We start from the raw sequence: 16,479 nt of genomic DNA, 5'->3' as shown, positions 1-16,479 counted from the left end.
TCATTTGAGGAACTCTGTAGGTACAAACTCCACACAGAAAAACAGAGATAAGGCTTTATTTACACAGTGTTTTGTTATTTAGAAATAACTTACACGTGCATTAGTTCATGTAATCATGAGTTTTAATTATAATCCCCAAAGCAAAAATGCACGAACTCAAGACTGGTAAAATTCAATTATCTTTCAAGCTGTTTCTCCCAGCCTGTCCTTTTCTTTTTCTTTTTAAAGATTTTATTTATTTATTTATTTTTAGAGAGAGGGGGAAGGGGGTAGAAAGAGAAGGCGAGAAACGTCCACGTATAAGAGATATATTCTCTCGCACACGCCCAACTGGAGACCTGGCCTGCAGCCCAGGCATATACCCTGGCTGGGAATTGAACCAGTGACTTTCAGTTCTCAGGCCAGCACTCAATCCACTGAGCCACACCATCCAGAGCCCAGCCTGTCCTTTTCTAAAGTGTGGGTTGGTTCAGAAAAAGGTATAAGCAAAAGCCCTGACCCAGTGTCTGAGTCTCAGTCTACAAAATGGGTGCAGACCTCGAGCCAGCTCCATCCGTTCTGACCTGCTTCCTTTGTGCCCTGGTCTCCAGGCTGTGGCTTCTGCATCTTCATCTGGCGTCCTCTTCCAGGCCAACTTCCGGCCAAGTCCCTGAAAGCTTAGGGTGAACTGATTTCTCCCAACTCCCTTTGTCCTAGAAACATAGGTCCCAATGTCTATACCAGTTTCCAAGAGAAACCTTTTTACATGCAGCCACGCAATCCTGAGTCTGGGATACAGGATCTATCTGTTCACACAGACCTATGTTCTTTTTAAGCAACAGTAATACTAACTAATGTTTTTTTTACCATCGATGTGACAGGCACAGCACTCTGCTTTGCTTTACGCCTATTATCCTAATTCATCTTCACAACAAACACGTAAGGTAGCTACTTATAGTGTGCCCATTTACAAACGATGAAGCTGAGACTGAATTTAAGAAACATTTACCAAGAGCATCCAGCCGACTTCAAAGCCCTGAGCTGTCTGTTTGCAGATTCCCTTCACCCCTTTATCTTCTGACAGCTTCACAATACCATACATGTAATTAAATCCATCCACAGAGACACGATTTTTGCTTAAAATCCTCAGGTGTCTTCCTAATTCTGTACCCCAGTATCACCTCCAGCAAACCTGCTGGATCTCAGAGGATCACCACCCCCAAATCCTCACCTTGATCTTCCCCAAGCAAACATTAGCATATTCACAGCCCACTGCACTCACCTTACTGTCATCTTATGTAAACTGAAAGAAGCCATATTTCCACTACAGTGGAGTGGTGGGGGCAGGGGAGAAATTTTCACCACAAGCTTACAGCTCTTCACACAGACTTGAAAGTATTTGGCATCAAGTCTTTGCCCTAAAGCAGAGCAGAGGTTCTCAGCCTTGGTTGCATGTTAGGTCCTCCTGGGAGCTTTCACATGCTGTGGATGCCTGGGCTCCCTACCCCAGGGGAACTGAAGCAGAATCTCCAGGGTTGGAGCCTGGGTGGGTTCAGGTCTTTTGTTTTTGTACCAGCTGATTCTAATGAGACCCCCCACCCCCATCCCGCCTGCCTTTCTCTTTGCCAATCCACATCCATTCCTATTTTCTGGCGCTGACTCAGACTCATGCTGATACTGTCTGGAGCATGTAGCAGGGCACTTGCCAAAGAGATGATTGTTTTGTCTCCATACGTCCTCGTTAGCTCCTGCTCAACAGAACACCAATTTACTTGGTCTGCTCTGTGCATCCAGTCTATCCCATATCACTGTGGAATAGCAACACATTGTTCTGGAATTATTGTTCTCTCTTTGCACATATCTCTAGTTTTCTTAAATAAAATGGTAACTATCTCAATAATGGAGGCTATACTTTATGTTCCTTGCCTCTTTCCATAGTGCCAGCAAAGAGTTTTTAAACCACAATTACAGTAAATAGTTGTTGATTACAAGTAGAATGTATTCTTTTTGCTTTCATTTTCCTTTAATATAAAAGTCCAGTTGGCTATGGAGAACAGGGCACTTGGAGGGCTGAAATAAGAGAAATATGTAGTCTGGAAAAAAAATACCCAAGTATGTCTAGTAAGTAAAAGTGAATTTATATCTACATATGGCAGACTAATTACCTGTCAAAATGGGTAATCCTTTTAGACGGGAGCTCATTCAAGTTTTAAATGATTTTATTCAAAACTCTCCTTTGGGGAAAGTTGCTGGAGTCTCTGTGTTATACAAATCCAACACTTGCTTTAGACTCTCCAGTGGAAAAAAGTAGGATTGGCTAAGTCCAGAGCTCTGCTTTCACTTTGAGCATAAAATTGGCAGCCTAGATACTAGACTAGGCTCTGCTACTTACCAGCTGTGACCTTATCATGCCATTGAATCCATCAGAACTCCATGACCCCCAGAGTTCTCCACAGTAATAATGTTAGTAAAGAGAGCTAACATTGATGGAGTCCTTGCGGTGCACTGGGCACTGTGCTGAGGATTTTTCAGGCATTATTCTACTTAACCCTCACTGTCATTCCTTGAGATGGGTACTATCACTATCTCCAAGTGAGGAAACTGAGGCTCACAGAGTTTAATTTATCCGAGATCCTAGGAGATCATTTTGGTGAAAATACGTTCTTTCAAGCCTAGCTCAAATGCTTATTCCTCCCTCCCCACATCTTCAAGCAGAGAGCATGATTGGGCTCTTGTAATACTTCACACGCACTGGCATTTTAGCACTTTTCTCATTGCAGTGTCTCCGGGAAGGGACCAGGCCGAGGCAGGTCTGGAATGTGTAGGTTCTTGACTTTGTGCAGGAGAAATTTCAAGATATGAGTTCAGGTGATTTTGAAAGTACATCTATTAAAGCTTAAGATAGAGGAGGCAAGATCTCAGCAACAGGCGTGGGCCTAGGTGGAACTGCCTTGGCCCTTTCAGAAAGAAAGTCACAGAGGCAGAAGAAGGGAGCCACACTGGGCTGTGTGGACTCAGGAAACAAGTTACAGACACAGAAGGAGGGTCCTTGGAGACAGGTTCAGGGGGTTAGCCTGGGAGGAGCTGCCACTGCCTGCTGCTCCACTGGTTGCAAGTCTGGTGGGGACCTTTAGCGCTTAGGAAAAAGAAAACAAAGATACACGCCTGAGAAAAGAGCGGGGAGCTTCATCCATGTTCAAAGAAGAGCACACACTGGCATCCTTTGCCTTAAGGGTTTTTATCTGTTTTCTAAGGGTGGAGTTTTAGGGGAGGTCTCAAGGGTGGGTCTCAACAGAATATTCAACAGCTTTCTAGCCGTGTCCTTTGATATGCTGTTGCTTCAAAATGAGCATATAGGGAAGCTTGGGGTTATTCTCTGGTCAACTTCATTTTTATTTTGGATTTGCCTGGCTCCAATTATTGTTGTTGTTTTTAATTTATTCCCCTGACTTCATTCATTCTGGGGTTTGGCTGGCACTAATGGCACCAGCTGGGTCTCTGTTATCTATCTCCCTGACTAGGGTGATTTAAACTACTCACTCTCTGATTGGGCAGAGGAAGTGTAAACCATGTGCTCCTGAATATCCTTGGTGAGGGAAGATAAGATCTTGCAATTTATTAGCTGGCCGTTAATTGCTCAGATGTCTGTTTAACTATCTGTCTCAGTTTTCCCCATTCCACTTGTCAAGGAATTTCCTTGCTTCTTACTAACTGGCATCAATAGTGTGTTAAATGTTTTTGCATGTCTCTTCTAGCACACTGAATGCACTTTGAATTCCGGGCTTGGTAATTTGTAGACATTGAATATATGTGCCAAGTTAGTGGTCTCTCCTGTTGTCCTCACAACAACTTTGTCAGCAGAACAACTCTTGCTTTTGCAAATAAAGTCTCAGAGAAGTTAAGTGGCTCAAACTCATGCAGGAAGTAAGAAGTGGAGTCAGGTTTAGATCCTAGCATTAGACTGCCCCCACTCTATGCTGGCATCACTCTCCACTTAATTGTCCAAACCAATCTGAAAACCAGAATTAAATGAACTAAACAAGGAGGCCATTAGGCTGAAGAGACTCTAATGCTGTGCTGCCCTACTGGAGAAAACCAAAAACCTAAGGCTGCAAACGTCTGAAGGTTGTGAAATCAAAATGGTGAGAACAACCAATCACAAGCAGCCAACTGAGCTTTAAGCTATAGCCAATCAATAGCATCCTTGCTCTGCTTCTCTTTTCTCTATAAATAGTCTCTCCCGGAGCCTGTCTTGGTGGAGTACTCCTAACCACTTCTGGTTTGGCGCTGCCCCATTCAAATTGATTTTTGCTCAAGTAAGCTCAAAATTTCTAATATGTGTCAGTTTACATATTAGCACCAGGGACCCATTATCTGCACTATTTCTTTGCTCGTAGTTGTTGCCTACTACCCCACTGCGTTCTAGTCATTGTTCTGCCAGCACCTTGTCCCCATTCCCTGGGCCACCACCATAATTCAGATTACCCCATCTTCACTCACCCGGATTACTGCAATAGATAAGGCAAAAGATTTGGAATTTTGGCTGACTCGAAAACAAAAAGATTAAAAATTATGGATGATGTAAAGTACAGCATAGGAAAAGGAGTAGCTAAAGAACTTACATGCATGACCCATGGACATGAACAGTGGTGTGGGGATTGTCTGAGGGAGTGGGGATGCTGGGTGAAGGGGGGTAAGGGGGGGATCAGGATAGCTGTAATAGCATGATCAATAAAATATAATTAAAAAGAATTACCAATGACCATTATAAACAACAAGCATTTCTTATCATCTCCCTTAGAGACAAAGACATGCTTCCGTGCACCCAGCCCTGAGTAGCTTAAATCATGGTTCACTGGGAAGTTAGAATTGTATTTTCACGCTGTGGTAATGAATTTCTGCATAAGGATCAGCACACTGCTCCAGTCCTAATAGTCATATGAGGCAACAAGATAGTCTCTAGGAGTCAAACCTCATTTGCTGGTTGCACTTCACCAGATTATTTCAGAGTCTGCCATTTCAGACCCAATTTTGATAACTGCATTTGTTTTCCTGAGTTGTTGTTTTTAATCCATTTCATTGCTCCGCTTCTCCAGGGTGGGGCCTTTGCCTTGCTCCTGCCCTCAATAATCTGCATCTCTGGTTTCCTGCCTACCCACCTTGACGTTAAATAAACATCACATGCTTTTGATGTCTTTTGCCGTGTGCTCTGCCACCTGTAGGGACACTGGGTCGCTTCGTGTTAAGACCTCCCTGCAGTGCTGGCTGCTTGCCCTTTGCTGCCAGCACCCCTCAGATCACTTCCTCCCACACTCCAGAAACAGAGGTCTCCCCACTGCCTGCCTCGTCTCAGGGGTGGGTCTCTTTACAAGTACTGGAACTAGTTTAGACCCATACACGTCCCTTTGATATCCACCTCTTGCGAACACAAGAGAAGCTTCTTCAGAGCAAAGGAAGTCAGTCATTTTTGGCAGACTGCTCAGACTGTTTCAATAATGATGCTTCTCCAAATATTAAGGTCTCTTGCTCTTCTGGGAGCCATGGAACAAAGTACTCTAGTTAATATTCTCAGATGACCTGCCAAGCAGAAAGGTCACACCGGTGGGAGTTCCGTGTGCTATTTAAAGGACAGCCGTTCCTCAGAGGGGAAAGCAGCAGTGCACGGCCAGGGTTTAAATGAGGCAGGAGAAGGTAGCATGAAACTATTCCCTTCAAAAATGACACTGGCCATTTGTTCTGTATTGTAATTTCATTGAAAGTTATTGTCTTCATTATGAATTTGTGAATTATTTACAAGCATTATATATTTAACTCGCTAAATGAAGAAATATGTTCTTATAGGAGAGAAAAAGAAACCTGTTTTAGTCTTTTGGGATTAGTCTTTAGGAATATTTTTAAAGTTGGAGCTATGTCTCAAAAGAGACGATAAGGATTGTAAGGAAACGAAACAGCCCCTCTTCCATACTCATGTTTACAACTCTATACCATCTAATAATTGATGACCACAAGTTTATTCCTATCCCTCTACCTGCCCTCTTTCCTCCTTTGATTGTCTTCCTCGCTTAGAGGTAGCAACTCCCAAAAACCACATGACAGTAGAGGGAGGAGGGGCAGGTATTCTGTCACAGAAGATGTAGTTCCTGTATTCTGTTGCCGTGAGATCCGGAAACAAGAAGATTGCTCATACAGTCCCAGCACAGTTCAAGGTCAGATTCTGAGACAAGTTAGGAAGATCTTAGAAAATCATACCTGAGTCTGTCAGACTTGTCTGTTCCAGTTTTTCCATCCTCCCCTTCTCCCCTTCCATTCACTTTTTTTGTGTGTGAAGTTAAATATTCATTTTTTCACTTTATTATGTCCATGCAAATAGTACTTACAACCTAAGGTTGAGGGCACTATGATTATGCTTTTTTTTTTTAACTCCTGGCTTTTCCCCCTGCAGGTAATAATTGTGTTTTTAAAAAATTGCTGTGTTTTCTGTATCTCTACTATAATTCCACACCTTCTGATATTCTATCAGTCCAATTTTCCACAAGATTAGTCAAACTACATAATATGTCTGTTCTGATTCCAAAATAAATGAAGTCTTTTAAATTTGCAAGGACTATGATATATAGCTCTATGTTTTGAAATTCGAAAATCTCAACATTTCCAAAGTGGTGTTTATGGACATTCTTTTTAAAAAATAGGAAAACCATAAAAACATATATATAAATGATACCATCTTCCAGTGGAAGTACATTACTAGGAAGAGCTTAGGGGCTAAGGCTCTGGCTTTAAAGTACCCAGCTTACTGAAACAAGGCTCTCACCTATCTGTGCCTTAGTTTTCTCCTACATAAAAAGGAGATAATTGTACCTCCTACTACATGGAGTGTTTGACGTTTAATTTAGATATATGTAAATCAGTTTACATATAATGCCTGACACAGTAAATAATCAGTAAATACTAGGTATTATGTAGTATAACAGCAAAGAAATTAACAATTTAAAAATACTGAAAGACTATCTAGAGCTTATGTATAAAAAACTTGTACATAAAATTAAAAGAAAAGTAACAAGCTGAAATGAAACATTAGCAGCATGTATGATAGAGCAAAGAGTTAACATACTTAATATATATTAAGCTTTCAATAAAATAGAAAACAAGCAAAGTATGTAAATCAGCGGTTTAGAAAAGAAATAAAACTGGATAAATAGAAACATATCTGCACTTGCAATAAAAATTGTGTATTAAAATATGATAAAAAAAGAGAGAGACGACACAAATTAGTAATATCAGAAATGAAAGAAGGGCCATCACTACTGATCCCAGAAACCTTACAAGAATCATAAAGGCATATTATGAACAACTCCATGACTACAAAGATAAAAACTTAGATGAAATGCCCTGGCTGGCGTAGCTCAGTGGATTGAGCGCGGGGCTGGGAACCAAAGTGTCCCAGGTTCGATTCCCAGCCAGGATACATTCCTGGGTTGCAGGCCATAACCCCCAGCAACCGCACATTGATGTTTCTCTCTCTCTCTATCTCCCTCCCTTCCCTCTCTAAAAAATAAATAAAATTTAAAAAAAAACAAAAAAAAACAAAAAAAAACAAAAAAAAACTTAGATGAAATGGATCATTTCTTTGAAAGATGCAACCTACTAAAACTCATACTTAGAAGAAATAGACAATCTGAATAAGCCTATCTGTTTAAAAATTGAATCAGTAATTAATAGTCTTCCAAAACAGAAAATACTAGTCCCAGAAGAAATGACACCAAATCTCTATAGTCTCTCCCAGAAATAGGAGCTGAGGGAGTACTTCCTGACTCAGTCTGTGAGTCCAGCACGCCTCTAACAGCAGTCAGACAAACACATGAAAGAAAGGAAAGCTACAGACCCATGTCTCTTATGAACAGAGATGCAAAAATCCTTGGCAAAATATTAGCAAATCAAACCCAACAATGTATAAAAAGGTTTACACACCATGATGAAGTGGAGTTTATTCCAGGTATATGAGACTAGTTCAATATTTGAAAATCAATAATATAATTCATGTCATTAATAGGCAAAAGAAAAATAAGAATGTGATTATATCAATAATGTAGAAAAAAAGCATTTGAAAAAATCCAATACCTACGCATGATTTTAAAAAAGTAAAATAAAACTCAGCAAACTAGGACTAGAGGGAAACTTCCTCAACTTGATAAAGAATATTCACAAAATACCTACACCTAACATCACATTTAATGGAAACCAGATGCTTTCTCCCTTAGATTAGGAACAATGTCCCCTCTCACCACTTGTTTTCAATATTGTACTAGAAGTTTTAATTCATGCAATAATATTTTTTTTAAGAAAATTAAAGACACACAGATCGGGAGGAAAGAAATACAACTGTCTTTGCTCACAAACATGATTATCTGTGTAGAAAATCCCAAAGAGTCAACAACAACAACAACAACAACAACAACAACAACAAAAACCCTAGAGCTCAGGAGGAATTAGTTGCATTTATTAGTTTTAAGATAGAGGTTAATATACTAAAGTAGTTGTTTTCCTATATACCAGCAATAAACAATTGGGATTTGAAGTTTAAAACGCAACACCATTTACATTAGCACCAACAAGAAAAAGGAAAAGAAATACTTAAGTATAAATCTAAAGAAATATGTGCAAGATGTATATGATGAAAACTACACAACTCTGAAGAAATAAAAAAGATCTAAATAAATGGAGAAGTATTCTATGTTCATGGATGAAAAGACTCAGTATTGTCAAAATATCAGTTCTACCAATCTAATCTGCAGATTCAACTCAATCCTAATAAAAATCCCAGCAAGTTATTTGTGGCTATTGACAAATTGATACTAAAGTTGATATGGAGGGGCAAAATACCCAGAATAGCTAACATAATATTGAAGAAGAACAAATTTTGAAGACTGAAAGTATCTGACTTTGATTCTTACCATGAAGTTGTAGTGATACGGTTCTGGTAAAAGAGCAGACAAATTGATCAGTGGCACAAAGCAAAGAGCCCAGAAATACAATGAACTGATCTTTGACTAGGGAGCAAAGGCAATTCAATGGAGAAATGACAGTCTTTTCAGCAAATGGTGCTGGAACAACTGTATATCCAAATTGAGAGAGAGACAGAGAGAGAGAGAGGGAGGGAGGAAGAAAGGAAGAAAACAGAGAAAGAAAGAGAATTGATCCAAATCTTGCACCTTTCACAAAAATTAACTCAAAATGGATCACAAACCTAAATGTAAAATGCAAAAACTATAAAACTCTTAGAAGAAAATTTAGGTGACCTTGTGTTTGGCAATGAGTTTTTAGATTCAACACCAAAGGCACAATCATGAAAGAAAAATTAGTAAGTGGGACTTCTACAAAAGATCTTGTTAAAAGAATGAGAAGACAGGCCACAGAGTAGGAGAAAATACTTACAAACCACACATCTAATTAAGAACTTACATGCAAAAAAATGGGACAACTGTAATAGCATAATCAATAAGATGTATTAAAAAAAAACAACCTATGTCCAAAATATACAAAGAACTCTCAAAACTCAACAGGAAAACAAACCCAGTTGGGCAAAAAATCTAAACAGATGCCTTACCAGAGAAGGTACAGATGGTAAATGAGCTTATGAAAAGATGCTCAACATCATATGTCACTAGGGAATTGCAAACTAAAACAGTAAAGACACACCTACTAGAATGGCCAAAATCGAAAGCAATGGCAACAGCAAGTGCTGCCAAGGGTGCAGAGCACCAGGAACTCTCATTCATTGCCGTTGGGAATGCAAAATGGGACAGCCACTTCAGAAGACAGTTTTGCAGTTCATTATGATGCTAAATTTAGCTTACCTTACAACCCAGCAATCATGCTCCCCAGTGAGTTGAAAATTATGACCACACAAAAACCTGCATTTGAATGCTCTATCTTCATTTCCAAAATGAGGAAGCAACCAAGATGTTCTTCGATAGGTGAATGCATAAACAACCTCTGGTACACCCACCTAATGAATAGTATTTAGTGACAAAATGAGCTATCTGTAAGGTAAATTAGGTTATGGAATAAGACTCAACTACAAAAAGCAGGTTGAGTTTGAAGTTCTTTATTAGGGTCTGCGTACCCAGGCGAGGTTCACCGGCCCATTCAGAGAGGGCTGGGGAAGTCGCGCCCGTTGGAGGAAAACAGGGAGCTTATGAAGCTGGGGAGAGTCGCTTGAGCAAGTCTGCAGGGGTCTGTTTTGGCAGAAAAGCAAGTAAAAATATCTGGACGACGTTTGGTCTTTCCTGTTATTGGGGTCAGCTTGTCCTTCTGGCTCATTTCAGTTCCTGGAAGCCGTTTACCCCTGCAGCTATTTTTTGCTGGCCATCTGTCAGCTGGGGTCCTTCATGCCCATCAGACCTAACACTATCAAGTCGTGAAAAGACATAGATGAACCTCATATGCATGTTGCTAAGTGAAAGAAGCCAGTCAGGAAAAGTTACATTCTGTATGATTCCAGCTAGGTATATGACATTCTGGAGAAGACAAACTACAGAGATAATAAAAAGATCAGAGGAGCCCTGGCCGGGTCGCTCAGTTGGTTACAGCATCATCCCAGCACACAGGGTTGCAGGTGTGATCTCTGGTCAAGGCACATACACACACACACACACACACACAGATCAGTGGCTGCCAAGTATTTTAGTGGAGGGAAGGATAAGGAGGTGCAACACAGGCTGTCTAGGGCAATAAAACCCTTCTGTATGATGCTGTAATGGGTAGATGTGTGATGTAGTGACATGTGATGATACATGACTTCAAGAAATATGGTGGATACAAATATACCTTTTCCCAAACCCATAAAATTTACAACACAGAGTGAACCCAAATGTAAATGAAGGACTTTAGTTAAAATAATATATTTATATTGGTTCATCAATTGTAACAAATGTACAACCTTAATGCAACATTTAATAATAGAAGAATCTTTGGGTGTGGGAGAGTATATATGGGAATTCTCTGTACTTTCTGCTCAATTTTCTCTGTAAACCTAAAACTGTTCTAAAAAGCAGCTTATTAATTAATATAGATTATATATTATTAAATATAATTATATAACAGGTTTCACCTATGACATTTTAAAATTATTTTTAAATAGTTTTTTTAAGATTTTATTTATTTATTTTTAGAGGGGGAAGGGAGGAAGAGAGAGAGAGAGAGAAACATCAATGTGCGGTTGCTGGGGGCCATAGCATGCAACCCAGGCATGTGCCCTGACTGGGAATCGAACCTGCAATGTTTTGGTTCTCAGCCTGTGCTCAATCCACTGAGCCACACCAGCCAGGGCTTAAAATTATTTTTAATTGCAATATCCACTGTTGGTGAGGATGAAATCTATTCTCCACTCAAGGCTAGAGTTATGTTTTATAAAATTACATGTATATGTGTATAGATTAATTTGTGTGTATGTGTGAAGGGAGCACCTACTTTAAAACCCCTAATTGTTTCTCAGTGCCCTCTGAAAACAGAAATCCATATCACTCCCAACTTGTAGAGCCAGAGCCATGCCTCGTCCACTGTATGTATCAAACGAATATTTGCCGAATCGATGCTGAATTACATGTAAAATACTGAATGCAGATGACTGTGAATGCACTGAAGTGTGCTGCCATCCAGCCACGCATACTTATCATCGCCCTCATAAGACCGTCCTCACAGGCGTTGCCAAGTGCCTTTCTGCTATCAGGATCCAATGCGCCGATAGTGTCCCCTGACCACATCGGAGCAGCCACTCTAAGCCATCTTCGTCCAGCTTGTTAGAGAGGGAGCGGGGGAAACTAATGATGATGCCAAACCAGCCAAGGGCAAGGGAGATGTGGATGGAAAGGCACAGTTGTTTATTTAAATTCTATTTCCCCACTGTTCCTAAACACAAAATAGAGATTTGTTTGAAGTTATTTGGAAGACTTTTTAAAGTTATAAATACTATGATTTTTTAATACTGCCCTAACAGTATTTTATTATTATTATTCTTTAGCAAAGGAAACAAACACCGGTATTTTTAAGGCCATTCCTGAGCCACCCAGAGCATCTAACTAAAAACGGACCGTTGAGCTCTGCCCAATAGTGAAGAAATATCAAAAGCCATTAGATCAACTATAATATCAGCATATTGGTGCGGCAAATATCCAATTATCTGTATTCACTTTGAGCACAATATAAAAACAACAACTAAAAGAAGCTTATGAAGCATGAAGGCTTAGAGAACCTGGTTGCAATGTGCTACAAAGAAATGAAAATTCATTAAGAGCTCTATACTTAACAGAAGGGTTAAAATTTACCACCACAGGGAATTGCTACTCAGTAGCACCATCTCCGCTTCCATCCTTGGGTTGGTGAGACTAGGAGAAGTTGTGCCAATATTTGCCTATCAAGAAAGACATGGTGCTGTACTGCAGAAACACATGTTTTCAGGCTATGCCAAACTGGACATTGCCTGGGAAACTGGCTTCTGGTACAGCTGCAAGGAAAAATGTCCTGAGGCAAGGACAGTTTCATATGCTGTAGCTTATAATTGCCTGTCTTCTACCCACTGTCCTAATTTGATCAGATTCTCTGTGGTCTCTGATTCCACACAGTACTATGCTCTGGATTCATCCCCAGTCCTAGCTTGCTGCCTAGTTTCCTTAATCCACTACTGCACAGGTGGCAAACACAAGGCCCACAGGCCAAATCCGGCCCTCTACCTGGTTTTATCCAGCCCCATATCTGTTTTCTACCCAGCGGCAGTGCTGAGCTCCCTGGCCCTAGTTAAGGAGCAGTTACATTTATACAGTCCTAAAATTTCATTCAGCCCTTGGAAGGCAACTGCGAGGCTGATGTGGCCCCCCGGTGAAAATGAGTTTGACACCCCTGCTCTGCTGAGTACAAAATGGGAGAGGCAGGTCATCACCTGAAAAGTAAAAGTTCTGGTGGCTCTTGTTGGCTCTCCTCATTTGCCTGCCTCGTTGTCTGCACATAAGCTTATTTCTATAGATGGGCCGTAACAGCTCCTTCTAATTTAGCAGTAAATGCTCTATATTCAATGATTCTTCAGTATAAAAGAATCTGGATATCCTAGCTCAGTTTCCTCCCTAATCATGTTATCTTCCTTGTAATCGAGGTCAGGTATGGATTATGCTATAACCATCAACTAATTTAGCCTACAGTTGTTTGTTTGTCTGTGTTGTTTTGTTTTTGGTTAAAAAAAAAGGAAAGGAACAGAGGGAAGGAAGGAGGGAAAATAAAGGAAAAGAAACAAAACCACACTGAATAAATATTAACCATAATATTATTATCAGTAGTTGGCATGAGGCCTAAGGTTTTTTGCTGTACCTCCTCTCTCTTTGGCATTTCGGTCAGGTCAGCCTACTGGAGACAAGGCAAAGTTCATTTGCATTTGTTCCTAGTTTTTGGAATTGTTTCAGTTTTTGTAATCTTTTAAAAATTTTATTTTATTGATTATGCTATTACAGTTGTACCAATTTTTTCCATTTCGCCCCCTCCCAGCAACCCCCCACTCCCTTAGGCAATCCCAACACCATCGTTGATATCCATTCACATTTTTGTCACTCTCTCTTCACATGAATTTATTTTTTAAATCCTAGTGTTTTTTAAAGGACCGTATATGTTGGAAAGAAAAGTGAAAAAATAGATCTTAGTGTGGTCCTGGGTGCTGCTCTGTCTCCACCTTCCGCAGTGCACCCCCAAATGCCAGCACTTCCAGGTGATTAGATGACTTAGCTAGTGCTGGCTCCCCCCACAGGTAGATGGGATCTGAACAGGAGGGACTTGGACAGACTCATCCAAGAAAACTGGAGCTGGAGCCCACTGTACTGCATTGGAGTAAAATGTTGCAAGGGGCTTCGAATGGGATGTTAGCAAACAATTGCCAAAAATCTCACTTGGAGAAGGCGTATAGGGGATTACCCTGGTGGTTTCTAGCAGAGGGCTAGGGTCCTAGGTGGTACCCTGTGGTCAAAGCCTCAAAATAAAAGCCCTTTGGCCTGAAAGCGACAGACTGAGGGCTAAATTAGCTTAAGTCTTTGTTCCAAATATGTAAAAGAAATGATTGGTATAATAGCAATGTTGGTTTGAATACGCATGTTGGATTGGTTGAGGTGAAGTGGGGGAGCTGGCAACCTACACTCATTAGCTCCTGAAAGAGGAAGCCCTGAACCACCTCTACAGAGCAGTCTGAGGCCGCAGGGGCATGCCCGCCAGCTGGCAGAGGCTGCTGCCCCCACCCAGGCCGGCTGACGGAAGTGCTGTTTCTCCCCTGATAGGACAAGAATGACCCAGCCGATCGGCAAGAGGCCAAGAGGAGCTCCCAGCTGCCTTCCCCTCCACTTAGCACGGGTGACATTGGGACATACCCACTGACCTCTCTTCCTTCCTCCTCTGGATGAGCCATGAAGGGACGTGACAATGAGGAAGTCATCCTTGTATGAACACGTAAGTATGCGTTCCTCGTCATCAGACACGACCGTAAGGTAAAGAACTTGCATCAGACTGTGAGCTGGGTCCGGGTTCTGCCTGTCCACAATGCACCCCCTATTCTGGAGACATCCGCTGAAAGAACTTATCCAGACAAAACATTTTTTTTTTCATTTAAAGAAATTATAAGCTCGCTCTTTAGTTTTCTTTAACAGATTAAGCCTGTGACAGGCATGATTTGTCAGCTTTTCTCTGCCTACTTCCTCCTGAAATTTAAGTCTGTGGTTAATCAAACTCTGCAAAAGACAGTTTCTCCTTCAGACTGTGGGCTAACATAAATCTATGAATATTACCCCCCCGCCCCATTTTGCTGGGGGTTTTTTCCTGAGGAGTATAAGCAATCAGAATACAATTTTAAGTAAATAAGGTATAAGAAATGTTCCCAGAGTCTTGGTTCTGTGACTCCACCAAATTCCGAGGACTTCCGAGGCTGCTCTCACTAGCCAGAACCTGAAACCAAAGCAGTAGCAAGTTGAGTGATGGACTTGGTGCTTTCCACTCAGTGCCAGCCTTTGTTCCCCAGCACGCAATAACAAAACAGCCCACTTGACTTTGCCACAATGTGTTCATTTCCGTTTACATCACCGTTCTCTATGTGGCACCACTCTAGGCATGGCAGTGGCACCCGTGCAGGAGGCAGTGTGGTGCCGGCGTGGGGGACAGGCAGAGAGTGGGGGCAGGCTGACCTACATGGGCTGAACTGGGCCTTGCTGCTTCCTAGCTGACTGGCCTAAGGAAAACCTGACCGTCTAGAAGCTCTTTCCCCTATTTCATATTCCTCCTGGAGACAGTAATACCTACCCTGCAGGGGGGATTAAAAGGTAACAACTAACGGACATAAGAGGTCTGGAATATAAAGTAGACTCCCCATAGATGATAACGATAATTATTGTTGATTTTGTAAAAAGTCAACACACTGAAAGTGCTCAGAATTATACTCGGTATGTGTTCATTATATATTACTGTGATTCGAGGAAACCTAGATGCCTTGCCAAGTTGGGATCTTCAGGCCTCACTGATGTCACGTTATATTTTTGGTTAATATGCCTAATTGAGAAAAGGCAGAATGTTTGGTATTTCCTGAAAGATTTTTTTAAAGATCTTAATTACTTTTGAGAGAGGGGAAGAGAGGGAGAAAGAGTGGGAGAGAAACATCGATCAGTTGCCTCTCCCATGTATCCCAACCATGATCCCCAACCAGAGACGAGTCCTGAAGTCCAGGCATGTGCCCGGACGGGGAATTGAACCAGCAACCTTTCGCTTTGTGGGACGACACTTAACCAACTTAGCCACACAGGTCAGGGATTTTGCAAGATTTTGGACACAATTGAACAAGTTAAGTTCACCCTATGAAAGGAAAGCAAGACTAGGTGATATGCATGTTAGCATGAGCAGAGACTGCAGGTCAGAGAATGTGTGGAGGAAGAAAAGAACATAGGTAGGAAGATGAATCAGGAAGCCGCAGCAGGACTGCAGGTCTGCGCTGAGGTGGAGGCTGCACAGAGAGAAGCAGCCTGAGCAGAGAGTGTTTAGAGGACACATCGCCGTTTCCCTCTTTCTCCCTCCCTTCCTCCTTCTCTAAAAATAAGTAAATAAAATTTTTTTTAAATTTTTTCGAAAAGAAAATTATTACATTCATAATCCCACCATTAGCATTTCGGTTTTAACAAAACATAATATTACCGCTGTTAGAATTAATTTATAATGTCACTTACAAGCATACATTTTTTTTTAAATATCCAGATTTTAAAAACTGACAATGTCGTGGATAGTGCTTTCATATATGACTAGTTAAGAAAAAAATAAGTCATTTTAAAGAGAAATTTAATTTAATTTTATATATTATTAAGAATATTTTTATTTTTGCCACTTAATCATTTTTTATTATTCAATTATAGTTGAAATACAGTGTTGTGTTAGTTTTAGGTACACAGCATACTGATAAAGCCCATACCCCTCTGACACCGCACATAGTTACCAGAA

General features: G+C 40.8%; 1 protein-coding gene across 10 annotated transcripts in view; it reads left to right on the top strand.

The window, feature by feature from the left end:
• PCED1B (PC-esterase domain containing 1B) overlaps positions 1-16,479 on the top strand; it is a 120,846-nt gene that overhangs the window by 80,192 nt on the left and 24,175 nt on the right. For 6 of the 10 annotated variants that reach the window (XM_045829264.1, XM_045829262.1, XM_045829260.1 and 3 more), the window contains one exon: positions 14,286-14,454. In XM_045829264.1, the coding sequence (XP_045685220.1) occupies positions 14,447-14,454 (8 nt within the window). In that variant the 5' untranslated portion in view covers positions 14,286-14,446. Of the gene's footprint in view, positions 1-14,187; positions 14,455-16,479 lie in introns of those variants that run through there. The other 4 variants (XM_045829259.1, XM_045829268.1, XM_045829267.1 and 1 more) reach the window with 1 other exon arrangement.

The sequence above is a fragment of the Phyllostomus hastatus genome, unplaced genomic scaffold (genome assembly GCF_019186645.2).
Source record: "Phyllostomus hastatus isolate PE091 unplaced genomic scaffold, TTU_PhHast_1.1 phas_scaffold_93, whole genome shotgun sequence".
Classification (NCBI taxonomy): domain Eukaryota; kingdom Metazoa; phylum Chordata; class Mammalia; order Chiroptera; family Phyllostomidae; genus Phyllostomus; species Phyllostomus hastatus.
This window is presented reverse-complemented; position numbering and strand designations above follow the sequence as displayed.